Genomic DNA, 27,430 nt, shown 5'->3' on the forward strand with positions numbered 1-27,430 from the left:
GGAAATTTACAGCCTTCTTCCCTTGTAAATGTCATTGTTATTTTTCCCCCCTTAGCAATTTTATCTCTTCTTACGGGGAAGTTTTTCAGCAATATATTCAATTTGACACACTCCAGGGACAACTTTCTGTAGTACAGATTTTCCCCACACACTGTGGGGTGGGGGAAGCCTTCATATTGAAAAGTAAGACTGCCAGGCTGCAACATTTCCAATAACACCAAAGTTTCAAGATTTCAACTTGTCTAGGGACTGCTCCCTTCCACCATGGACACACAACTGGTAACACTCCTGAGGAATGACCTTACAGCCCAGAGCTTGAAAAACCATCTAAGACACTCATAGTGCAGGAGATAAACACAGCATCCCATGCACATCAGAACCAATGGAGCCTGATTCCTTTAAATGAGCAGCACTATTGTTGTGCAAGAGCTTATTAGACTTCAGAGAATTCACAGAAGAGTAAAGCCTGATGAAAGATCATCATTTATGGGCCACCTCCATCATCAGTACCTTATTACCCAGCAGGGAATCCACGTGGAGTGAAGCCTTCACTGAGGGCGAGACTCCCTGGTGCCTGCTCAGGCTCAGACTCCAGCTTTGTGATTTCCCTTAGCTAAGGATTTTGTATCTCCCCTCCTCTCCACAGACACTTTGATGTTGAACAAGGCATGAAGCTTACACCACCTTCCCTCACTGACAGCGCTATCCAGTTTCCTCTCTGATAGCTGGATGGCTATCTTTCTGGAGCTTAAAGGAACTTAATATTTTATGACTGCTGAGGCTCTGTCAAATCAAGGTGAAATCAGCCAACAGGTTCATATGTCATGGTCAGGGCATCAGACACACAGGAACTGCAGAAAATCCATCAAAACTGCACCCACAGATATTGACTCTTTTTATATGAATGTGAGACCTGTGATCACAAAGCAACTTACGGAGTGAAATGCAGCCCTGGGGAAAATTCCTTGTGAATTCAGAGAGCCAGGATTTCACCCAGTAACTCGCTCACTCCCCATTTCACAACTAATCCACTCTTTTCCTGCTCTGCTACTTTTCCTTTTTGATGTCTGCATTGTCACTACAGCAATTGCAGATTCTTTCAGTGCAAAACTTCCTCCCATGCTGAGGCAAATAAGAAGTAATTTTCACTAAAGTCAGTGGAGCTACCCCAGAATAAATTTGGCAGTCAGAAGAGGAGAATCAGTTCCCTCGCCTTGTATTACTGAGAAACACGATAAACAGTACAGGCTTTTTATGCCTTGCCAAGAAGTGTCTGTCCTGGAGTTTACTGCAATGCAAGTGAAACCAACCCCTGATGAACACAAAAAATAATGATTGTTTTATCTGGAGCCCCCTGAAAGAGGTGATTCTTTGCTTAAGAAGCTATGTTAAGCCTGAATCCATTTTTTCTGGTACCACTGTAAACCAGGGGGGGAAAAGCATTGGAAAACAAGGAGCTTACTTGGGTGCAAAAACAGTGTGAGAGAAAACTTGGTGCCCAGGGCCAATAGGAAAAAAGGGGGTTAGTCTAGTATCTCCACCCACAGAGAAAGACAAGTGCATCTTTGTCTGTGATTAATCACTTTATAAAGCAAAGGATACTGTTGGAGTTTCTGTTTCTGGTTCATGGAGTTGCTGTGGGCTATAATTTTCCCAAGGCCAGAGATCCAGTGGTTGGCATCATCCTCTGAACTTGCAATGAGGTCCAGGTTTTTCCGCTGGTCTTTGAAAATGATGGAAAAGCAGCGATACTCTGGGACATCCTTGGCATATTTTTCCATACCTTCTGTTTTATGACCTGACCTCACATCCCGAATATCTTCAATGGAGACTGTGGAAAGAAAGCAGAGCCTGCTGTCAGCAGGGGTTCAGTCAGCCTTATCTCTGCTCAGTGAGGGATATTAAGAAATTACTCTCTCCTTCTCCTGCAGCCTCTGAGGGATTCCCTCCCCTTTTCCCCCTTCCACAAACTTTGGTACTAAATAAAGTTCAAATCAAGAGGAGCAGAAAGAGCAGGAAAATGATAATAATTTTTAAAAAAACAACCACAATTCTTTCCCCATGTGCTTTATGTACCAAAGAAGCAGAATATGCACTAGATGCCATGCAGAGATTATCATGTTTATGAGATAAAATCATTGCCAAGAATTTGGTTCCGTCCTTGCAACATCCCTGACTTGATCTCTGCCTCCCTGCAAACATCATCTCACAGGAAAATGAGAGATGACTGCAGTAAGAGGAGAGCAGAGACTAAAATAATAATTCTTTAGTTTGCAATAAACATGAGAACGTATAATTTAAAATCCCATATACTCTTCTCAGTCACATTAGTGCAAATCAGGGAGGCAAAGACCAAAACTTCAGAGCAGTTTGGTGTCACCCATACTCTGTCCTCACCCCTGTCAAGAGTAGACTTGATCCCCTTTGCTGTGAGAAAGCAAAACACTGCTTTCAAGACCATCCTTCCCCATTTCCATCTCTGCCCCTCAGCTAGTGGAAATGAGCCCTGAAGTCACACCAAGTTTGCAAAACGCACACACAAAGCAATCCAGAAGGAGCAGTGCATTCAAGAGACTATATTATTAAACAAATACAAGTAACAGGGACATCCATACATTGCCCCTGAAAGCATGCAGGTACCCTCAAACTGTGGTGAAATCAAGCAAGCTCCTAGCAGCCTGCACAGCTTCTTTTTGTCTTTCATGGGCCACTTAATACATCTACAAAGGACTGAAAGGGCAGAAACCACTTAATCACATTTGACTGCTGAGAAACTTAACACCAAAGTAGGGATGGCACCTTCACACAATAAATGGCATCAATGTTTGCAAACAGTGTTGGAGTCCATAACTAAGAAAGTCTCATTGCATTTTTCTTGGGTGGGAGACAGGCCAGTTAACATTTTGCAAATATCTACCGATACCATCTCAGGGCACACACACAGACAAGGCAATACACTTGAGATATCCAGCCATCTTCTACAACAAGCTTGCCAAAAACTAAATATAACCACAGGACTTTGAAAAAAGAAAAAAATTAGCTTAACCTCTCCTCTACCTCAAACTGTAAATTACAGGTAAAAATTATTTCCTGTAGTGCAGATGTGTGAGATTGATTTTGTTTGTGCTTATCTTGAAGGAGCTTTGTTGAAAATCAGTATGTAAAATCAGAGTGTAAAATAAGAGAAATTTGCCTTTAAGCATCCATTTTATCAGCTTCTTCATTTAAATTGGTGTAATTTCACCATTAAAGTGCCTGGTTCGTTCAAAGTTAACACTGCAGAAAAACACCAGTCAGTATCCACTCTCCACTTTTTAGCTTGGCTGCCCTGGGATCATTCAAAATTCATAAGATGCTCATTAGAGTTTGAAAACTTTCCTTTTTTTCCCAGGGCAGTCATGATACTGCTGGGGGGGGGGGGGGGGGGAGAAGCCACTCAAAACCACACAAAACTTCAGTCTTCAAAAATCAGTAACTTTCCAAAACCAACACCAGCCATTTGCTTTAAATTCTTACCACATGTTGGGGTGGTCAAACATCTTCCACAGGACTTCGTTGGTTTGGTTCCTATACAAGAACATATCATGAGGACCTTCCTGGAGCTGGCAAAGTTGCTCCCTGACGATTATGAGCAATTATCTTTGTGTGGTCTTTTATTATCACTTCATAAAGGCCAACAGTTGATCAGTCAGAGAGGAGAGGAGGAAAAGGTTGGGTTGGGCTGCTGTGGAATTACATTATCTGGCCAATTAACTGTAGAGTGAAGGTTTATGGTTTTGAGTACTAAAACCATTCTTGAAAGAAAAGGGCTACAATTCTGTGGCAGCTGGGCTGCTAATGGAGAGCCTTGCTGGTGATTCTGTCCGTTAACTAGGGCATTGGGCAAATGATAGTGATTGTGCCTTAGGCAGAACTACACCCTTTAATGTAAAGGATGCTCTCATATTTGGACAGATCCAGCTCAGTCCAAAAGTCTGAATTTTAGTTAGGCTCCTTTTATAGCCAATGGGAAAAAAAGAAGCTTTTGGAACACAAATGTTCTGTCCTGTTTAGACAAAAACTTTATGGTAAGATAAATCAGACCTTTAATGCATGGCTGCAGCGGACCCTTGACCAGAAAGGAAGTCCAGCCTGAGCATCTCAGATGCAGACATGATAAGTAGGTGATTCTCCTCCACTCCCGGTCTTTTCTGGTTATGGCATCGCAAGTGGAAGGATCATCCTGTCATTCCTCATCACTTGCCAACTGCTCACCACTGCTTGGCTCATACCAGTTATTGTCCCTTCAGAATGGCTAGCTAGTCTGCTTGTGCAATCAATCCCTAAACTTTGGGTTGGCAAGGACCTAGTGTTTCCAAGACTAGAAAAACTGATGTTAAATATTGGAAATTTAGAAGGGATTCTTTGGAAACCATTACCTGGCAAAGTGAATCCACTGGAAAAGAGAGTTGTGTGGGAGGAAAAAAAGATTGAAAACCTGGGTCTGGAAGGGCTGCCTTGATCTCTTTAGGGTATGCTGAGAAGAGGATGATAGAGGGCACAGAGCTCCTCGATGCAGAAGAGGTACAAGGAAGGCTGAATAACAGCACTGGTGTCTACTATAGTCACGCAAGAGACAAGGAGAGAAACTATCAACACAGGAACTGTTAAAAAAGCAGGGTAAGGGAGGACACTTTTTAAAGCTTTCCATAGCTTGGTCATGTGTACTGCTTTCATCTGTCAATAAAAAAGCTGAAGCCAAAGGAGTTGGCCCAAGCCATCTGCAAATGTTACCTCTTTTCTGGAAAATCTTAACCCAGCATGAGTACATTATCAGCTGCTCCCAGGCAGTGAGTGTACTGTATTAGCAGTCCCAAACTAACTGTGTGCTTAGCTATCTGCAAGGAGAAATCAGAAATAACTGGGGGACAGAGACATTTCACAGCAGAGGAACACTTATAGCAAATACCCATCAATCACGTATCACTGCAACCTTCCTGTTCCTTCCCCAACACGCCACAGTGAGGAGGTAACCACAAGCACAAGAAAATCTGGAAAGTTTGCATCTACTTCTCCTGAGTGTTTACGTCTGCTGAAGAGGTGGTTTGTGTAAAGCCCAAAACGTGAAGCACAAGACAAGGAAGCTTGTGTCCATCCTGGCCTCCAGACATTGAGTCAAACAGGTTACGTCCCGGTCAGCCCTCCCAGCTGCTGCAGATGCTGCTCAGCCAGTGCCACAGCCAAAGGCTCCCCACTGACATGAACATACAGCAGCATTCCAGTGAAATATTCCTGTCTGAACTAGTCTCGGGGATATGTTGAGAACTTTGCTTTTTAATTCTCCTTTCAGTTTTCATCACTGCATACTGCCCTTGTGCTCCTCCCTTGGTAATTCTCAGTGCCATGCCCTTCTCCCATTTCACGCGTGGCATTAGCAGGCAGGTATGAGTCAGGCCCGCAGGAGGCCAGTTGTGACAACCGTGATGCTTTCAAGCAACCAACATGCATCTTTTGGGTGTCTCTTTTGATTTGGATTTCTCTCTTCATGGCTTTCAAGGAACTTGCTGTTACACTTGCAAACTCATCTGCTCATGCAGAAGGAAGACAAACACCTCTCAAAGGAAAACAAAAGCTGTGATTCACACTGGTGTGTCTGTAATCGGACTTGGGAGAGTCTGCAAGTACCCAAGTCCAAAACAGTGACCCACAAAACCTTGCTGAGCAGGTGCAGAGCCTCACCTGTGCCTCTGCCTGACCCAAAAGCTACCCCATGCCCCAGAAGTTAGTTTCTTCGCTCAAGTGGCCCATGCACAAAAGGGTCCCTCCCCACCTCCCTCCAGCAGGACCTGGGCTGGCCTGACCATCCTCCATGAGGTGCCCTCAAACACACCCCAGTGCAAGGGTTTCAGCCCTACATGCATGTGGGGAGAGGATGACCATTTGTGTGAGAATCATTCATGCAGGAAGCATTAGGGAGAGGGACATAAAGTCAATCTCACCATCACCTTACAAGCTGTAGCCCCAGAGCTTTCAGGCTTCAGAAGTGCATCCAAGTCACATGTACGCACTGTGAGCCACTGAGCAGCCAAAAATACAAGGGCTGAAGAGCCGGAAGGACAAGCCTGGTAAGGTGTCTAATAATCAGTGCACTTATCTGAGACATGAGCCCTTGCCACTGGCCTCTCCACCTCTTCTCCCATCACTGCTCCACAGGTAAAATGTCCAGACTGTGCTGGGAGCACCGACAGTAAAACATTTTGGTAATCCTAAGGAATACAGGGAAAGGAGCAATGGAGGCAGAGAGCAATCACCCTTTGCCTTCCTCCTGTTTGATAGGCAGCCCTCTGAGAGGAGATATTTTGTCAAGTCTTACGGAAAAGAGAGACAACAAGGAACTGAACCCACATATCCCGGAAACCACTGAGCATATGAAGGACAAGGACTGAAAGGTGCTTCCTCCCTCCTTGTGTCTTTGCTGATAAAGAGGGAGAGAAGGGTCAATCTATCGACACTTGGAGGCACTGCCAGCACAGCTGTCCTTGAGCTACTCCTCAGGAAAGAAGGGCAGTTTTTTCACTCTGGGGAAATGCTCCTCAGATCCTCTTCCTTCCTTATCCTACCTCCCTGTCATTAAGTAGTGATCTCTGCAATGTGGCATTCAGTCACACTGAATTACTCCATCCCGCTCTAATTGTCTCAGTAAGTCACTTCTGTTTACTGTCAGGAAATGCAGATGAGAAATGTACTCTGCTGTTAATAGCTTGCACCGCATTTGCACACAATACTGCATGTCTGCAGAGAGATCAGACCTTCAGCAGCTGCAGCTCAGCCAGGCTGGCTTAGCATCTTGTCAAGAACAGACGAAAGCTGCTCCCTGACCCCAGGACTGCCCTGCCAGCCAAGATGACTGCAGCAAGACTTACACGGATTGCACAACACGCAGAGCACGTGGGGCAAACTGGCACTACTGGCTGCTTCTCTTTTTGGTTTCACCCCAGAAAAAGCTGTTTAGTTGATTTCAGTTTCACTATAGGTGGCTGAAGCTAACGGCCAAACGCAGTTGGGACCAGGACCTTTATAATCAGCGGGAGCTGGAGCACTGTCAACTTGCTGGACTGGGAATGCCAAAGGTTATCCATCACCCTCATCCCTGAGGGATGCTTTAACATAATGATTCAGGGGTGGGTTTAGCATGAGCCCCACTGTGCTGTGCTTTCTTAGCCCTGACCACACTGCACTTTCATCTCCCTCTGCGTGAATTACTGCAGGTCCAAGCTGCTGATTCCTCATCCATTCTCTTCTCCTCTCCCCCTCCACTGATTTGCTCAGCACATTGTTTTAACTTGAGAGCTGCTGCACAGCAGTCAGTCCTCAGTGCTGGTGTGTGTCAGCAGCTGACAACCAGTGATGCAGTGCACATGTAATTTCACAGGTTGTTTGGAAATACCTTTTAATATAAAGTCTTTACCCAATCTTTCTGTCTACCCAACACAGCCCAGGGTGTTGATGTAAATAGAGTGATGTCTATTTACATTCCTTCCACACATCACAACCAGGGCCCTGCAAACTATTTCTGAAACTAGTCCCTACTTCCGCCATTACAGTGCCATTAAATTTGGATCTAAGGCTCTCAACACTTCTGTCTTTGCATTTAACATATGCTATGGAGAATAAGGTCAATATTTGTCAGCACGCTGCCTGTGATGAAAACTGTCACAGCAACGCATGCGGTGGCCTGATTCAAAATTAAATCGAAAAAACAGGCAGCTCTGCATTTGAAATGACTTGTTTTATGGGTTGGTGATTTTGATAAAAACTAATGAGACCCACAGACAGGCAGTTTTATTTTCACAGCTGACTGGTGCCTTGCATAACACATTCACATCAGCAAATATTTTTCCAGGGACAAATATATGTCTGACCATGAAGCAATGATTCCTAAAGAAACTGCCTAACCAGCTCCAGAAGGAAACTGTCAGTGCAGCCAGCTGCCTGCCGCGCATATACAGGTTGCTGAGAGTTTCTGTTGACTTTAGGCACTTATCAGGAGCAATTTAAAGTTTTCACTTCTTGACTTGAGCAAGCCCCGAGTAGTATCATGTTTTTTCTGCTCTTCTGCAAGCAAGTTCAGGGCATTAACTCAATGGAGACCACTGTTCATTCTTCCATAAAAATGGTATGGTATGTTCATCGCATGGCATTTTAAGAGCATTCCTAAATTTCACAAGAACTCAAAAATGAAAGAAAACATTTTCTGCTCAACGCTGGTAGTGGGCTATAAACACAAAGCCTTTGTACTACATTTAAATCATGCAAAAATATCCTATAATTGGCTCAGAAGTCAGGGGAACTGGAAGAAATTCTATGCATTTTTATTAGTGAGGATAATTAATCATCACTTCAAAATATCAGTTTCATTACTTTAAATAATAATACAATCATCACTTGCAACATTCAGTTGTGCAACTGAACTCAGTTTAGCTCACCTCTGTAAACTTCCCAAATTGATTCTTTTAACCAAAATACAGGGAAAAAACCACCAAAATACAGGGAAAAAAACCTAACAACAGTGGTTTTTATGTAAAGCTTTTGGCCAGAAATGGAAATATTTCAGCCAAAACTCCTAAATGTCTTTCTTGACTACACTGCTAGTGACTCAACAATGCACCCACAGTGAGTCATCCTTGGTGCAGTGTCTGAAGCTTGCTCACCGCTGTCATGGAATACGTCATCTCCCTGAGTCTCCAGCACAGAAAGAGTGCAGGAGGTAGCAAAGCACCAGCTTTCCCAGGGCTCCACTGTAGCACCCCTAAATCTGAAACAACTCATTCAGTCTTTTCCTTCTGGCTTTGAGTATCCTGCTTCTCCACCAAACGCTCAAAAGGACGTTTCGCTGGTAAGTTTTCAACCATCCCTACAAATCCCCAAGCTCATGGAGTTTTACAGGGATTGAGTCTGGCTTAAGTGAGCTCATGCTAGGGATTTCAGGTGGTTTAAGAAAAGACTTTCAAAAATCAATTTCACTGAAAGCAGCACATGCCTTTTTGATCTTTTTTTCACATAGGTGAGACCTGATATTTTACCACAGCTAAACAAGAGACTGTTGCTGACAGGCTGCTGCTCTTTCAACACAAGACCCTCTGCTCTTCCCCCTTTGGCTCTCCTCTCTCCCACCATATTGATGCTCAGGAGTGAACTAGTTTTGATTGAACTATTTACCAGCTCTCTTGCACAAACCTTTTCTTTGCCCTCAAACTGTTAATCCTGCCACTAGAACCCTATTTTCTTAGCCCAGGGAGAATGCTGTCCCATGTGTAAAAGCCTCATGAGCCAAACAAGGATCCACCCTGACCATGGCTCTACACAACATTTAAGATAACAGAGAGCAGCAGTGCGTTTATAGGCCTGGTATGCAGCTCAGATACAGGATGTAGAAGGCTATGGTGAAAAACGGATTTTTAAAGGTGCCTTTGTACAGCTCTTTGTGCCCAGCACTCCTATGCTTCTGCTGGAGCTAACCAGACATACACACAGGGCGTAACACATTTGTTGGAAAACTGATCACTTAAGATGCTTCAAGGGCTTTTGGAAAAAAAAACCTCCACCCTTGGGCCTAAATGGAACACACTGAAAAATAATGGATTATGGACAATAAGGCACAAATGGATTATGTTCTACCTTCGTAGAACCATATTGGCTATCCCTCAAAAAGCCCTGTGGGTAATAGCTATCAACACAGTATCCAATCTAAATTTCCAGTTGTTTAATATAAAAACAGAGGAAGGTATTGGCTGTACCCTGTGTATCTGATCCAGATAACATCTGTGTCTGTGACAACTCTGATGTGTTGGGGTTTTTTAACTTCAAGCATCTGAGATTTGTCTGTCTAACCTTGGCAGTCCCCAGTTTTATCTACTAGACACCACCACACAATGGTTTACAAATAGCTTTTCTGCATGATTATACGAACAGTAACAGAAATAACAGGAAACTGTCCAAAGAAAAATAAAACTTTTACTCTACCCAGACTTCTCTGAGGTGCCTCCATCTGCTTGCTGTCAGCAATCCTGCAGATAAGATTAGACCTGCTGCTAAAACCTCCCAGTTTCCATTCTGCTCATTCTTTTTCCTTCCTAAAAAAGGCAGCTTATCTGCAGTTTCAGAAAGGCTTTGTACTGGAGGGCAAAAATTACTGTCTGTTAACAAGAAAGGGTGACCCTCTGGAGAGACTCATGTTGAAGTCCCTGATTTTGAGTATCAAATCATGACCTTGCACTCTTCCTCTCATTTGATCACCTCCATACACTGGACCAAATGAGAAGGTAGGTGTAGTGACAGAGCCCTCCGTAGGACACAACACTAACCAGGGGTAATCTTCTCTATACCTAAATCCAAAACAGCCTGGTGACGTTAAAAGCTCAAGAAAGAAACTCAACCCCAGTGATCACTCTGAAAACTTGAGAACGGAAGGTCTCAGAGGAAAAAGGCATGGGAAAATAGATGTCCTTGGGGTTACGCCTTGGGACTGGGCAGGCACCAGTCCACTCAGTACTCATCTCTCTTGTTGACTTCCAGGTTCAGATGCATCCAGAGCACCTGTTGAAAGCAGCCCTGAGGTGCCCCTCTGAAAGCTTAAGCCACAACTGCGGCACAGCTTCAGACCCTCCCAGAAGCATGTGGGACACAGCCTGCCCCAGCACACTTGGTAGGTCAACCCAGCACCAGGCATGCCTCCGCAGCTAGCCCAGCGTACGGGTGCGAAGCCAGTCCAGCCAGAGCCCTGCCAGAGCCTGTTTTTTCAAAGCAGCAAGGACAAGCTCTGTCTTAGCTGCCTGGTCCCCTTTCCTGCTATCCTGATGACAAAACAGGAATCTTTCTCTGGGGAAAGGTGCGCATGCATGGAGGTGGTACAGTGCACGCAAACGTGGGTGTGAGTCAGTAGGCAGTATCGCTCCACCGTCACTTAGCACTGAGGACACTCCCAGGGCACAGCAAGCTCTCCTTCCTGCAGCGGCACTGACTCCGTCTCCAGGAGTGTGGCAACATCGGTTGTGCCCAGTTAGCAAAGTGTATCTTGAGTGCTGTAAATCCACACCCACATAGACACACTCCCAGCCTGCGCCCAACAGCCAGCACAAAGGATCTGATCTCGCTGCAGGGCTTTTATTACAGCTCAGTATATGAAAGAGTTACAGTTGTGCCAGGTCTCAATGCCACTGCCCCAGCGACGGGGGCAATAGGTTTGATCAGTGCTTCTCCAAGCAGACAACAAGGTCCCTGGAGCCACAGCCCAAGGATCCTTTACCCTTTACTTCAGAGGACCAGGCGGTGTCAGGATTGTTGCTGGAGGTGTTCTCAGCCCCCATAATTTAGAAACTGCTGGCTCAGAGCAGAGGAAAGAAAGCTCTGAAAGTCATTCCTCTCAACTGCATCCTTATTTGCTTTATAGCAAGACATTATCTGGGAAAGGATATGGGACAGACCTCAAACATTCACTAAGGCCTCTGCATTTGATGTTGTTATCATGGGTTATTGCATTGGTACCTAAACAGCCTAGCTGAGCCCAGGACACTGCCACGCTGGGCATGCAAGCACACAGTAAGGGACCACCTCCAACCTAAAGCCTTTTATAGCTAGATAGAGGAGAGGAAAGGAAATGTGTGGGGAAGGATGCACCAAGAGATGGTGCCCAAGGTCATGTGAGACGAGTGTGGCCATCAGGGTTATAAACCAAACATGTTTTGCCCTGCTACCTTACTCCTCCTACTAAAAGTCTTATCACTGCTTGTGGGAAGCGTGTAATTTGGAAGACCCACCCTTCATTTAGTTAATATGATTGTTACCAAAAAAATTGTGTAAATAACACAGACAGTGTGTTCTACATTTCAGCATGCCACAAAATATATTGCACATTATTAATTTACCTCCTGGATTTATAAGACTGTGATGATTAGTGACAGAGAAATATGCCAGAAGAATACCAAATGAAAAGAAAAAACAGATATAAACAGATATAAAGAGATACACACTCTACTTGATCCCATTCTGACTGCACAGTTGGGCTCCTGGTCCCAGTTATGGCCCCAAGCTGGGTGATGCTGGCACAGAATGGTTTTCCCTGTTTCCATATAATGGTAACTGTTGTATCTGGACTTGTTACAATGGGGCACATTCTGGGTTTCCAAGATAAGAATAAGAACAAGCCTTTCTTCCCAGAGATATCTCCTGCCAGCCCTTTGATCTCCACATCTCTGTGGCTCCCTTGTGAGGCTTAAATACTAGCCTTCCCAGGGGCTGCAGGCAGAAAAGAAGTTGTAGACTTCTGGCAGAGCCCAGACCAGCAGCCCAAGCGCACCATACCACACTGAAGATGCTCAAACCATGGCTCACACTGAGCATTAGGGCCCGGACACTTGAGTAACCTGAACTCTTGCTTTGGGGAGGAAACGAGCCAGGCAGGGACGCTGACACCAGCGTGGTCTGCCCCACAACGATTTTAAGCAGTAGCTCATGAGCTTGGGAAATGTAGCCATTCCTGACATGGCAGATTCCTCCCAGCTGTCTCCAGAGCTGACACCACTGCTCAGCTTGTATGTTACAGGAGGTATGAAGGATCTGGTCTCATTGCTCCAAGCCCTACCTCCACATCACAAGTGTAATGGTCCTGCTTCACCCTAAGCACCTCTGCCCACAGTGCCCCACGCCTATGATGAAGCAAACTTACAGATCTGTGACTCTGGAGACCTCAGCATCTTCTTTGATTCCTGCCATATGGTTTTGCAGTCCTCCTGGAGCTTATAAAACCGCTCCTTCCTCCAAGAGCCTGACTTCACTTTCAGCAGCTGGCTGCCTTTCAGGAGGAACTTCAGATCCTTGTCATCTTTCAGGCCTGCAGAGAAACAGTAGTGATAATATTATAAGTCAACTCAAGAAATTATGCTTATAGGGTTTTCCCTTCCACAGGACACCAATCACAGACATAGACAACCACTGCAGTGCAGCCAGGTCTGGGGAGGACAGCAGAGGAAAGAGACCAAGAAATCCGCCATGCCACCCTTTATGCTCACAAAAGAGGCTGAAGCCTTGTAGATTTCTTAGGTTGACTCCAAACACAATTCTTAGTTGGTTTACAAACATAAAACACCTTCTTCCCGGCAAATATAGAGTAAACTTAGGATGCAAAAATTACAACAAACCAACAACATGTCAGTAAAAGCAAAGGAAAGCAAGCTGTAAAACTTGTAATTGGAGTGCTGTCAGGAACTTTGAAGTGATTTCAAATCTATTTTCTGACAAATTTCCTTTGTGGAAACAGGAATACACAAAGATATCGCTCTTCTTTCTCTAGCAAGCAGTCCCTTCCCATCCACATGGGAATTTTGAAGATCAGTGTCATAAAGCTTAGGACATACACAGGTAAGTTTGTTGCAGGTACCATCACATCAATAAGGCAGTAATAAGGTAGCAGCCATGCTCTCCTCATTGCCCAGCCAGTATCTGAGAGGACCTTTATCTTTCTTACCCTACTAGGCCACCACATTGCCAAGTAATAACAAACAGAGCTTCTGGCTCCAGGAACTTCAGATTTCACATCTTAATCTAGATTCAGAAAAGCACTTAGACATCTAGAGAGGCAACAGGCATCTACTGAGACTTTGAAAACACAGATTTGGCATTCTACACGGTTTTGAATGTCTCAGCAGCATAGGACTTCCACATACCTAAATACTATGGAGAATCTGTCCCTCAAAACAACCATTAATTACAGATCTGGAGTGTGTGGGCTGGGGAGGGTGAGAGCATGAAACATGAGAAACACATCCTGGGCTTTCTGTAATAGGCACCTTGCATCTCTCTGACACTGCATGAAAGGCTGTTTCCAAGCCGGTGAAACAGCATTCAGCTCTGTAGTACTGATCAAGCACATCCCAACTCAATGGGATTTTTGCTCACCTTATCTTCACAACACAGCCACCTGACACTCACATTATGGGAAATTTCCCAGTGCTACGTAAACATAACGTGGGATCTCACAAAGCAGAAATCCAAGTTAACTGATTTATGCAACAACATATATATTGCAGTGTGGCATTTCCTTGTGACATTGGGTTTGTCCTCCTCTGGAAGACACTGCTGCCTTGAATTGTTTTTTAAACAGGGCAAGGCAATAAATTACTAAGCATCACTTCAGACCTGCTTGAAAAAACAAACCCAGGATGAGATCCAAGTGTCCAAATCCCCAAACTCCTGACAACTCATACAGGAAACTGAAGTGCCAGGTGCTGCAGAGCACCAAGGGGGGTCATGGTAGCAGCAGCAAAATGCAGCACCATGAGTTTGTAAGTGGGATACATTGGCCCAAAGAGAACATTTTAGGTTGCCAAAGAAAGCCTGCAATCTCCACCAGAGATAAATATTAGGGGAGTCCAGTGTTCACTCAGTGGGGCGCTCATACCATTTCACTGGTTTTGCAGATACTAAGGAGCACACCCAAAGCTGAGCCTGAGTTGAAAGCGCCACAGTGGGAGCTGGAGATCCTGAAAAGGTGGATGTGGCCTCTCTCCTTCCTCTACATTCAGTTAGCCATCTCATTAATTGTCTTCACATGCTACAGCATCCCCTGGGCATCTTGGCTTGTCTGGTCTGGAGGTTCTCAAGGGGAGAATTTGAATGCTTCCTCCTCTAGAAGCCTCAGAAAGAAACTCACAGAGAGAAGAAAAAAGTCACCTCCACAACACAGAAGAGTGAAAGATTAACCCCAGCCATAAGATCTGGGACACCCTCCGGGGTTTGGTGAGATCAGGCATACCCATGGGTTGACAAGAGGCCAGGCCAACCAGAGGAACAACAGACATCACAACAGCTTCACAGGTCTCCTGACTTACAGTGTTAAGGTCTCCCCTGCGAGGCAAAGGTTTTCCAAGTGCCGAGAAGGTATCACAAGACTTAGGCCTCACTAACATCTCTGTGTATCCCTCAAGAGTTCTGGAGAAGAAACAAATCTCTTCCTTCTCTCTATTCACCTACAACATTTCTGTTCTGGCTCCCAGCCTCATTCCTTCTCTTCCTTCAAATCCCAACCATGCAAGACATCATGGGACTAGGAAGAGGACATGCCATCCTAGGGTGACATGAGGAAAGCAGGAAAGCCATCAATTCCTTTGGGTGTCTATGTGCATAAGTGTGTAATGAGAAATCCCTGTGAACTGGGGCATGTTGTGTTACACAGACACTGCATGCAGCATGCATAATGTGTCATGCTACCTAGACACCCCAAAGAACGGCATCAATGTAATACAGGCAAACCTGGATGGGCACAGGCAGCAGCCAAGAGCAGCTTGCCCTCCTCCAGGCTGGATCTACACAGGCCAGACACAAGCTGGAGCTCAGAGCCCTTTGCCCTGCTCACCAGCACAGCCCAGTCAGTGCATTAATGTGGGTCAAAAACCCCCTTCCTCTTCAGAGGATCTAACTGTGGGTAGGGAGCAGCCCTCCCACTCATTCTTGGCCACCATGCCTGAGGATCAGGCCAGGTTAAATGACTCAGCAAAGGAGGCCACTGCACTCTGCAAGAGCAAGAGGGAAAGATGAAGAGGGATGGTGCATGGTGAAAGCATGGCAAAAATTAAAGATGGCACAGAGCCTGAGTCAGAGGGCAGTGAGAGAAGCCAGGGATGGGATGGAGACAACCTTGCCTCTAGGAGACAGCGAGTTTGCCCAGGAAAGGGCAAGAGGGCTAGTCATGGGTGTCTAACAGCTCCGTCATTCCTTTGATGTGGGAGGCCTTTCAGATAGAGAGCAGTCACCCAGAGTTGACCTCTGCTGGTGGTGACCCCAAGTACCGACTGAAGACCTGACGGTGGGCCCAGAGGAAGGAGTGGCATCCCCTTAGCCAGGTGGGCCCAGTCTGTTTCAGGTCTGCTTTGTGTCTGCCTAGCAGCAGTTCAAGCTCCGACACCTAAACCGGCCAGGAAAGAGGGCCAGTTTTAAAGAGGGCCAGTGTTTTGGGTCCTGCCCCCTATACCCAGTACAAACACTGCCACAGACTCTTTAAATGACCTTGGGTGAGTCACTTAGCTTCCCTACTCCTATCTACAAAGCACCAGCGTTTTGTTACATCAGAGATGGAGCAGAAGATGCTCTGATCTGCTGAGACAGGAATGACAAACACACCCCTCATGTGCCAGTGGGACATTACTCTCTCTTGGTCATTTCAACTGCTTTCTAGAAAGAAACACCTTTTCCCAGTAGAAACCTCATTTCAGGTTTTGTGCCTGAACAAGCTCCTGAGGATTTCTGTCTAACAACCCCACAGAGCTGAGGAGGTTTGTGGTCCAGACCTTCATCTCACAGCAATGGAGACTTGCATGAAAGAAACCAGAGTCATCATACAGATATATGATTTAAAATTTTAAAAACACTGGGCAGCTGGACAAGGGTATTGGTTTCCAACTATATAACAAGACTAGGCATGAGAAGCATAATCACCACACTGAAATAGATGTCCAAACCCTTCCTGAGACATGTGTCTTGCTTAGCATCCTCTGTGAAATACCAAATACATACTTGGCATGCAAAATTGCAGAGTGCGTTTCAAGGGTCAGGCCCCCCTCCTCGCAAAATATCAATCACACACTTTCTAGACAGAACATATTTAGTGTGCAGTAATGTTCAGAGTGAAAATCATGTTTGGCAAAGGTAGGAGCGCCTCAAGCACACACGGCGCTACAATAACTGTGAAGTTAATATACTGCACTATGAAGCTTCAGGCCCTAAGACATTGAAAACGTTAACCTTTGTCTTATCAATCTCAGGTTTACAGCAAGCAGGAAACAATAAAACAATAGCTGTCACGGTAGAAGCGAGACTTTGAGTTCACTAAGGAGATCAAATGATGACCAGAGAAGAGAGTGACAATCCATATTTCTGCATTGCTCACTCACAAATCTGCTGATCTGATATAAACACATTAATTACAATTGCTATAAAACAAGCCTCGTCCTGCTTGCTCTCACCTCTCCCACCTGCTTTAAGACCAGACATAACTCAGGTTTGCAAGTTTAAAAGGGCAGAAAGCCTTTCTGATTAAATCTAAAGAACTCGAGTGCGTAAACGGTGATTTTCCATTTCTACCAGCCCTGTGTAGCCACAGAAATCAAGGGACTGGCATCCACTTGTGCTGTCTCTCCAGAGAGCAGGAACCAGCAATAAGTTCATAGCCACACACAGAAATATGAAACTCCTGAGTTTCCTCTTTCTTTTATCTGGTGAATGCAGACCTCTGAGTGGTTCCACGGGCTCTTACAGCAAGTGGCAATATACCACTGAGAACTCCTAAAATCAGGCAGGAAAAGGGCACTGCCTTCCCCAAACACCCTCAAGCCACGACAGTTCAGAAAGCCCAGCAAGAGATTTGGAAACCAGCCCTTTGCCAAAGAGGTCCCACGTTCTTTGATGCCTCAAACGAAGCGGTTTAAACATCTGGCGGGTGGGTACAGGCAAAGGAAAGGAAAAGAAACCTCGGGAGTTTAAAAATAACCTTGGAGTTGCCTTTAGGGTGGAGCACTGCCTCTGCGCAGGGAAAAGAGGCAGAAATGAAGCGGCTGCCAGCGTGTGGAAGTGCCGAGGGTCTGGCCAACTTGTCCCTTACCCAGCCTGATGCCGTTCAACGCGGCCACTCTACGGCTCTGCTCCCGCAGGATGTTTTCCTGGGACACGCTGCGCTTGGGCTGCCGTCGGATGCACTGCATGGTCCAGCGCCGTGCTCAGGGACACGCGTGGGGCGTCGGGCAGGATGGGGGGCCACGCCACCCCCGCGGGGATCCCAGCTCATCCAGGAGCCTCCGGCGTGCGCGGCGTGAAACGGGGCTCCACGGAGGGAACGGGGCAGCGGGAGAGCAGGCAGGGGAAGGCAGGGGAGGGCAGAGTCCAGCTGGGGGTGGGACCGCGGGAAGTCTCTCCTCCTGCTTTGCTCACCAGCACGCACTGGATGCAAAATTACAGCAAGGAGCCTGCCGGCAGCTGCCTAGGTAGAAGGAACATGTTTTCCTACAGTCATATGCCAGTGGGGTTTTCGGCATCATTTCCAGGGAGCTGGAGGAGTCCCAGATACTGTTTGCGGCTCCTAATCAGTGCCCAGGGCACAGCCCTGCCTGCCCACAAGCGCCTGGATCAGGGGAAGGCTGCTCCACCCTTTCCCTTCTGTGCAGAGCTGCTCCCTGCCGTTCTCACCGACGGGCACTGGAGAGGGAGCTAAAACCACCTTTTAGCCAGGCCAGACGTAGCCCAAAAGCTGCTCGGAAATTGTGCTTTAATGCTTTTCCTTTTCCACCCAGAGAAGAGCATTTTCCTAAGCCTCTGGAGCAGATCTTCTCTGCCACCGACTTCCGGTATGACTTGGGTGAGTCACTTATCCTTCATTTCAGCATAGCTCTGACAATTCTTGTCATATTTTTGTAATTCGAATTTATCCCATAGTCTGGTACAGAAATATGTCCCCATCGTGGTTTCATAAGTCACTGATAATGCAGAATCAGAGAATAATTCAGGCTGGAATGGACCTCTGGAGCTCTCTAGTTCAACCACCCACTTAGAGAGGTCACCTTCAAAGGCAGATTGGGTTGCTCACAGCCTTGTCCAGGTGAGTTCTGGATATAGAAGGATGGAGACATCACAGCCAATCTACATCCCTGTTCAAGAGTTCAGATGTTCTTAGTGAAGAATTTGTTCATTACGACCAGTATAAATTTCCTTTGCTGAAACTCATGACCATTGCCCATTGCCCTAGCAATGGCTGGGACTAAAATCCGTCTCTTCCCTAGCCATGACCCCTTCTGCAGTGAAATACAGCAGCTATGCTTATTAAGCTGTTCCATCCTAGGTCAGACCTTGTTACAGACTAGGGCTTTTTTGTCATTGCCTTTGCTGGCTGCTGCCCTGCCAGGCAAGCCAGAGGTGAAGATACTGCAGGGAGATGGATGTCACCACCAGGGGTGAATGTCCCTTACTGCAGAATCAGCATATGCCCGAAAAATGTCACAGCAAACTACATGTCACTGTTTCTGCTGGAGATGTTACTGAAGGCTCTCCATCGCCAGCCCTCCATCATATTCAATACAGGTTTTAGAAACATAATCTCTATATCTGGTGACTGGCAATCCAGCCATCTCCCTCTTCTTTCTCCACATCCTGAAGGAAGCCCTACCAACATTCACAAGCAAGCACAGAGGACAGGATTATTTGACTAGCACAAGGACAGGATCAGAATCATTAATCGCTGCCATATGCCGCAGGTAAGAAACTCTCTGGGGACAAGGCAGAGCCATTGCATGGCCTTGAACAGCAGTACAACTAATAACACCTTATTTACACATTGCAACTACAAATGACAGGCAGTGAAGGAGAATAAAGGCTTTTTCTGGATGGGACATTTCAGAACACAATAGCCAGGCAGTCAGTAGATGTCTGAGGAAACACCTCCAGCTTTTTCTGAGCCCCCTACACATACAGGGGCTGGGTGTTGGAGCCGTAATCTCTGTAGTGCTCCCCTGAGAGCTGGGAGCTTTGCTTTTCCCTGGCTAGGAGGTGGGCACCATGATATGTAACGGCTAGATGATATTTATTAGCTAGCAGTCTCTGAGCACTTCCCATATTTCACATTGTACTGAAGAGAACTGAGCCAATTAAATGAGTGGGGAAGAGTGGTCTCCCGTACTTGCCTTAACAAAACAATTTGCTTCTGTGCACCAGCGCTCCTGTCCAGAAGCAGCCAGAGTCCCATAGGGATCCATTTGGGAGCACACAGAGCCCCTCTGCTTAATTTTCCTCTTAATTCCTAATAAGTAGTGCCAGTGACAGCACTGCTCGGAGCTTTCCAGGCCCTCAGAGAATATTTACCATACTTATCCCTGAAATCTGCACACACGCAAAGCACAGGGTCGGCATTCACCGAGTTTATATACTTCTCCAGAACAACAATGTGCAAATTTTACTGTTGTGAGGACTTCAGAGATGTAAGGCAGTTAAAATCGGCTTGTTTTTAAAATGACCATATGATCATTGGGCCAGAAATGCCCTGCTTTGGGAAACAACAGATCTGGATGTATTGTGGTCTTGAGGTCATTCAAAGACAATCTCATATCTCATAGATGAAGCCTGATGGGTAAGCATGACACTGTGGGTTACATGGCATTGCTTATTGATGTTACATGATGCTGCGTCACGCTCCACTGCTGGAGGAAGTGATTCCTGCAAATGGCTTAGGGACAAATTCTCCAACCCTTATTCACTGCAGGTAACACCTAACTAGGTCCAAAGCCTGCAAACACTCAAGCATGCAGTTTTACCTATATAACCAATCCCACTGAAATAAATGGCACTAGTCACATGAGTGAAGTTATTCATGTCCCCGTGCCCAGGTTAAGGGCTGTGCTAATCATCCTACTGATTCCAGCTGGATTACTCACAGAGCAAATGGAGATCAATGTGAACGAGGATGTCAGAACATGGTCCTAAAGTCAGCAAAATGCTTTTAATATCCAGGAAACAGGCACTTGAGATAGAAAGGCTGTAGAATCTGGTAGGAAATGTGCTATGTGAGAAAACTATTAATGCACAGGCTGCTCTTCAGACGGTTTCCAAAATGAATTAATCTCTATCGCATCCTTATACAAAGAAGCTAAGTAAGCACTATTACCACTTCACAGAGGAAGAAGCAGATTAGTTTTGAGCTCTTTGGGGCTGGACTTGTTCTCCCATCACCACAGCGTTTGGGCAATGCCAAAAGCAGTACAACCCTAATACTGATTACAGTTTCTTTACACTACCCTGACACAAATGACGTGATGGAAATCAGTTGCTGATTTGCCCAAACTTGTGATAATTTAGGACTGCAATGAAAATACCTATGCTGGCAATGACCTCATCTTCACTTCCCCATTGCATCATGCACATGATGTAAATTATTATGACTCATAATGCCTGTGACAGTTACATAACAAATAACAAGTGTCATGTTATTTGTGGGAGTGGGAGATTTTCCCACTGAAAAGGGCCAAAGGCTGTGCCTTGCTCTATGTTTGTTTCCAAGAAGAAATTATCTCTTACATGATGCCATTCTTTGCAGAAACACTGTAATTTCATCTTCCCTTCCAGTGAAATTCAATACAATTATTTTAATAATTGTAATGGCACAATCAGAGTGTCACTGCTTATTAATGAACTGTAATGTCTATCCCTACATGTTTCTAGTCCTCAGCAAGTGTGAGACCAATACAGTCCAGGTGCACTCAGAATCAATGAGAGTTTGGAAAAGCTGTAGTTCAGCTGGTCTGTAGTAAAACAACAACCTTCCATCCCTTGTCAGAGTGAAACATCAGTCAGAAACTCAAGTTCCTGATGGTAAATAAAGTTCAAGGATTAATTCTGCACACCTAGTATGAGACATATGGTCAGTGCAGCAGATGCTTGGAAACAAGCACAACCAGCTGCAGTACTGGGCAGTGGCTGCTGTTCAGAAAAGCAACAAACCTGTCAAGTGGCAAGGATTTTGTAGGTTTCTCCAGTGCTTTTGCAAATCATTGATGTCACCTGTGAAGTGCAGAGGCACCTTTTGGTCATTTGCCATCATCCCATGGTTGTATTCAACCTGGCTTTTGTATAAGCTCTTTAGCAGTTTTGTGCCTGGTATTAGTGTAGTACCAGCAATGGCAAGTTGCCTTCCAGCCAAGACTCTGCCAGAAGGACAGGACAGCGAGGCTCCTTCCTTGCCTGTAGGGTCCCACCTGCCCTGCCTTTCCCTCTGGAGTCCATTCGTCACTTCATTCGTGCCCTCTCACATCCCACCCATAGAAATCTTGCTCCTTCCTTGTTACCTCCAGGACACCACTCGCTGCTCCCAGCTTTGTTCTCCCCAGCCATGCCTCACACCCTTCGAGGACCAGGCCTTGTTGGCACAGCAGAGCTTGAGAACAGCCAGTTTCTCATCAACAACAAAAAATGCTAATAGCTCCTCTACGCCACCGCTCCCCTCCTTGCTCCATCCAGGGAAGTGGGGACCTGAGAGTGGGTGCTGAGACCATATGCATTGGTGCATCTCAGCCCAAAGATGATGCTGCTTTACAGTGGGTGTATCTCTGGTGCATGTGCTATGTACCAAGTTCCACCTTGTGGCGACACTCAGAATGGGCTTCTCCACAAAGCCCGTGGCAGCACCAGCAAACCTCCTTCTATTCTTTACATTGGCTTTTCTTCCCCGTTCCCCTTCCAGGATGCTTGACAGGTCCTGCTGAGCCAGGGCAGGATGACCTTAAAGTTTCAAACAGATATTCTCCCCAGGTATCATGTTATGGCTGTCCTTCAAATCACTGCTTAAAACCTTCCTCTCCTGGTATGCTGGCAAGAAGCCTTATGACGGGCAGGTTTCTGATGCACTGAGGTGACCACTGCCACCTTGCTCGGTATTTCTCAGCCCCACTTTCTCTCTGTATCCTTTGGCTGTTTAACCTTGTGTGCAAGGTCTCTGGGAGGAGAATGGTCCCTTCTCCAGCTCTGCTCTGATCAGTCCACGCAGCCCGACCCTCTTTCCCCAAAACAGGCTGACTATACCCAGACTGCCTACTGGGAAGGATTGCAGGCCCACACTGGATCATGCTATGTGCTAGCTTGCTATGGATCAAAACCAAGTTGGGGAATGTGCTGGCAGTTAAACGGTGCAGAGCCCTGGCCCTGGTTTGCATAGATGAAGCCAGGCTGCCTGCTCAGCAATTTCACAGACAATTCAAATTGTGATCTTTATTCGTGAAAATCTTCATAAATCTTTGTGCCAGTCTGGGTCATTCAAAGGGGAGCCTGGATCCATGCACAGCACAGGCTGTGACCCATCAACAGCTACTGCCCTGCACTCTTGATGAAATCCAGGCAAAACACCTAACTAAAAAGTTCATTGCACTCAGGAACGCAAAACCACACTGAAGGTTTGGTTCGATCCTTCCACTGGTCCCTCCGTTACAGTGCACACCATAGATTTGGCTGCAGTCAGAGGCACTAAAACAAACGCTGGCTTGCAGTAAATTACAGCTTTTCCAGTATTTGGTGTGAACAGTGCGGGAAGAAAGTACCTGAAAAGGACATCAACTTGATGGATAGGACCAGCATCAATAGCCAGGAGCACTCATGCAGCTTAGTTGCCTGACTCCTAAGGCATGTTTCTAGGCACATGCTGATGAAGATGTTCTTTTCATAAAACTGAAGTCAATTGTAGGTAGGTCCCAGGTTCATTTTTATTAAGGACACTTAGCAGCTTTTCTCAACATATTCTTCAGAAGCTGAAATTTCTTCCACAGATGAAATGCAGGTCACGCTCACCATTCTGTAGCAGGAAAAAATTTGTGCAATAATTCAATTGCACAATTGAATTATGCAAAACTAGGGAAAATGTCATTTTTTCCCCTCAAAGTGATTTATCTGGAATTTCAGCACTCTATAAATTTAGCCAAAAACAACCAACTCAACTTGTTTGTTGAGTGTGGTGTCTCAATACAGGGCTTTAAAAGGTACCCATGTGAGGGGCAGCCTGAGCTGTGAGATTTTTCACACACACATTGTCTAAACTGGTTCGTTTAATGCATGGAAGTACCTCAGTTTAGAAGAAATTGTGGCAAAATCTTCTCTACCTGCATAAAAAAACAAACAAACAAACACACACACACAAAAAAAACCTCCACGTTTGACCAAGGTCTGCAGCTTCCTGTTCTGGTGGGCTTGACAGAGCAAGGATTGAGACCCTCCACCCATGGTAAGGACCTAGGGGACGCAGGGGCTGGGGATTAGTCTCGTAGTATTTGTATATCTATAGCACACTGAACAAGGGGCCAGGAGAAGGCAAGATACAATTCACCTGTCTAGATTGCTATAAGCCTAAAATTTCTTGCAGGTACCTACATTTAGCCAGCTGAATCCCACCCTGGATGATCAAATCACCAAGTATTTGTCTGCAGCTATCATTCATAAATACCTGTTTATATATGTCGATCTCCCTGTAAAGGAAACTATACTTGGCTCCCAAATCATCAACACCTTTGGCTCCCCAGAGCTGCCTCTCCAGTCAGCTGAGTTTCTGGATCTTGCACAAACCGTCTCTTCTCCACATACCTCTCCCTTTTGTTTTTCCCTGTAGTTGACTATATCCTTTCATCTCTTCTACTTGCAACAGCTTTCCAAGCAACTGTGTTTCCTTCTTCCTCCTCTGTCATTTCCTCTTTAAAATCTATTTTTCCCCAAGCATCCTCTTGCCCAAACTCATCTGCATTTGGGCCTGATGCTAGGGCTTTGCACACCGGCAACAATTTCAAAACCAGCTGCGGGCTTTAGTTTTACTAGAAGACATTGCTTAGATTGGAAAACTAGGAGCTTTTGTATCACAATTAAAAAAAGACCCGAAATGAATTTTACTTATCCTGTCTGAAAAAGAGACAAGTTGTATGTTTAATGCACTGAGAAGTGTCAGTATCACAAATTCTTCCGCACTACTAGAAACTCTACAGCTCAAAAAAAACCCATGTAACGCATCAGACACAACCTGCATCAAATTGGGTGTGCTAGAAGCCTTTTGTTTGTAGGAAACGAGATTAAGGTCACAGGCTGCTTCAGAACAGATCCCAACTGATCCCAAGCAGCATTATCTCCACCCACGGAGGCTGAAGTCAGAAGGTGCTTCCTCAGTGCTCCCAGCTAAAAAGGGCAGGTGGAGATGATTCACTTGGAAATTTAGAAGTTAATCCTCAGGAATACCTGACAGAAGAAACAAGGAAATGGCCTGGTTTGTAGGATTTTACTAACCCTTCCTGGCTGATTCTCACCCTGGGATGGAGCAGAGGGCCTTCCTATAATGGGGCTGTGGCATTCCCTGCACAATGTACACACTGTCTTGGATGAAAAAGTCAGTGTATAAGAATAAGGCATAGTACAAATTAGCTATTCTATAATCTGTGTGAGCACAAGGGCTCCCAGTTCAGAAACAAACCAACTTCATGAGGCAAGAGAAAGATTATTAATAGCCCACCAAGTTTAGCAGATGCATTGCATACTAAATGTAGATGACCCCTTTATAAAATAAGCAACAAGAAACCCATCCAGCTGAATTAAATGCATTCAAAATAAAAGGCACAGACCGCTAAATCACAGCAGCTGCTGTGGCTCTGTGGGTAAGGGAGCATGCTCAGTTTTCTTCCCTGCTCAGATCTCCATCCAAATGCAGAGTAAACAAAACCATGTAAACTTTTCAGAAACTCTCATCTACAGTAATACCCACTTCTGCTACCAAAACGTATCTCAGGTGTCTCCTACTGACTGTCAGATATTTTACTGAGACTGAGCCACGTGCCTGTGGTTAGTTCTGGCATGGTAAATACAGACGTTTTACCTATGTTGGGAAAAAAAAAAAGAGAAACTAAAGAAACTGAGTTTCAACATACAGCCATAAACAAAACATATCTGTCTATAAACCACAGTATCTGAGAAATTTCTGACAAGCTACATAGCACAAATCTGATCCTGCTAACGAACAAACATGTGAGCAACTTTTCTTGTCTAAGTAGCCTGGCATTCAGAGTGACTTTGGCACTTGTGCGTGTTATGTGTCAAGGAATTTCAGTAAATACTTTTTTAAAAAGCTTGGCTCATTCAGCACTTGTGTATTTTTCTGCTTGAGACAAGAAAACAGATTAACAAACAGCCACTGAATTCTTCTTGGTTCCTAGCCTCAGAAGACTCAATAATAGTCACTGAAAAATGACCCACAGGCCAGAATAGGAAATATTTTAATAGTTCCAGATGTATTTCTTAGCTTTCTTTCCCCAGTGGTTATATAATGAATGAGATGCCTACAAAAAAGTGTAACATTAACCTCTGTTTCACCTTCCTGTCCAATTTCTGGCATCTGGGAAAATCACAGCAAAGATTTATCGAGCCTGGGAGAATCTTCTCACATTTCTCCTTGTAGTGCTAAACTGATTATGTTCATGGTCAGTCACTTATTGGTCTATTAATTTTTTTGTTTCTTTGTTTACAGCTCAGCTACAGTAAGAAAGCAGCTATCTCATGAACTAAAAATAAGCACTGCTGACTTTCCCCATTTCTGTGGGATCACAATATTCCATTTCAACCTGTAGCTATCACAGTCCTGAGTTGTTTCTTCTCATCTGAGTAAGTAAAATACAATGAAGAGGTAACAAAGCAATCTATTAAAAGTCCATCAAGGGAATAAAGAATATTTCATTACCCTGTCTATAAGACAAGCCTCCCAGTCTTGGTACCAATTGAATCTTCCTAAATCTCACTTGCTAGAATGGCAGAGAGGATTTCTTCTTTTTTAGAAACATTACTTATTTTGTACTTAACATTTATAGTCCTGTGGACAGACGTTGAGCTGAGGTGATTTATCCTGTCTCTGCTGTCTTCACCAAAACCCATGAGTTTACTCAGTTGAGCATCAGTCTCACCCAGTTTCACCATAAAGGGGAGGAGATCTGCATCAACTTTTCTGGACTTGCAGACACGTATCCAGACAAGCCACCTTTCCTACCCACACAGCTAACCCTACTAACAGAGAAAAATCTGTTGTCTCTCTCTGTAATACCGACAAAATGCTGCATTGCTTCCGAGTGAGAGAAAGGGGAGGCAAAGGAGGCGGGGAGAAGAGGGGAAGAAAAATAAAGCTCTTGGACGAAACAAGAGAGCCGAAATGCAAGGACATTTCTACAGACTTACTGTTGCAAGCGAGGAAAGTGCCATTCAATTCCATTGCCGCAAAACAAGTCGATGTGCAGCAGCAGAAAGGGCTCCGGGAAACAGCTGTGCCCAGATGTTAGCACTGGCGCGGGGTGGAAGCCAGACCTGCGAGGCTCCCTCTGCTCCCGTAATCCCCAACGTCAGCTCCCTTCGGAGAGGCCTGCTCCTTCCTCTTGGCTGGAAATGCGTCTTCGCTATGACTCCTCATTTATTTCCCTCCCGCACCCGCACGCCGCCGGCCCAGCGCAGCGAGTGCGGCCGAGCGCCCCAGCCCAGCGCCGGCGGCCCCGCCCCGCCCCGCTGCCCCCCCGCCCCGTGCCCGCTGCGGCCTGACAGCGGAGCCGCCGCGCCGGGCTGCCGGCTCGTCCGCAGCCTCTGCTCCTTTCCAGCAAGGATTCCACAAGTCACAGTGCTGCAGATCTGTCTTTCCGGCTCCCCAGGTCATGGGAAGGGCCTTCAACAGATGCCGGTGGTCGGGGCCTGGGTGTAAAGAGCTTTTAGACCCTCCTGGGGGCATATTTCTTTTTGCAGGGAGCGGGGGAACCAGGTCAGAAATTGCCAATGTAGGAATAGAAGCTGTAACCGCAGCTCGCAGAGGCATGAGTTTAAAGCCGACGAAAAGTTACAAGCTTTGTATTTGAGACAGCGAGACAGAAAGCAGGAG

General features: G+C 45.7%; 1 protein-coding gene across 2 annotated transcripts in view; it reads right to left on the minus strand.

Annotated features, from left to right (window-relative positions):
* Nucleotides 1–27,034, minus strand: part of PLCD1 (phospholipase C delta 1) — a 56,006-nt gene extending 28,972 nt beyond the window's left edge. The window contains exons 1-3 of one of the 2 annotated variants that reach the window (XM_037383963.1): nt 26,746–27,034; nt 12,704–12,868; nt 1,603–1,831 (exon numbers count right to left, since the gene is read on the minus strand). In XM_037383963.1, coding sequence (XP_037239860.1) covers nt 1,603–1,831; nt 12,704–12,868; nt 26,746–26,779 — 428 coding nt within the window. In that variant the 5' untranslated portion in view covers nt 26,780–27,034. Of the gene's footprint in view, nt 1–1,602; nt 1,832–12,703; nt 12,869–17,629; nt 17,908–26,745 lie in introns of those variants that run through there. The other variant, XM_037383962.1, reaches the window with a different exon arrangement.
* Nucleotides 27,035–27,430: the final 396 nt, after the last annotated feature.

This window comes from Falco rusticolus, chromosome 4 (assembly GCF_015220075.1).
Source record: "Falco rusticolus isolate bFalRus1 chromosome 4, bFalRus1.pri, whole genome shotgun sequence".
Lineage (NCBI taxonomy): Eukaryota > Metazoa > Chordata > Aves > Falconiformes > Falconidae > Falco > Falco rusticolus.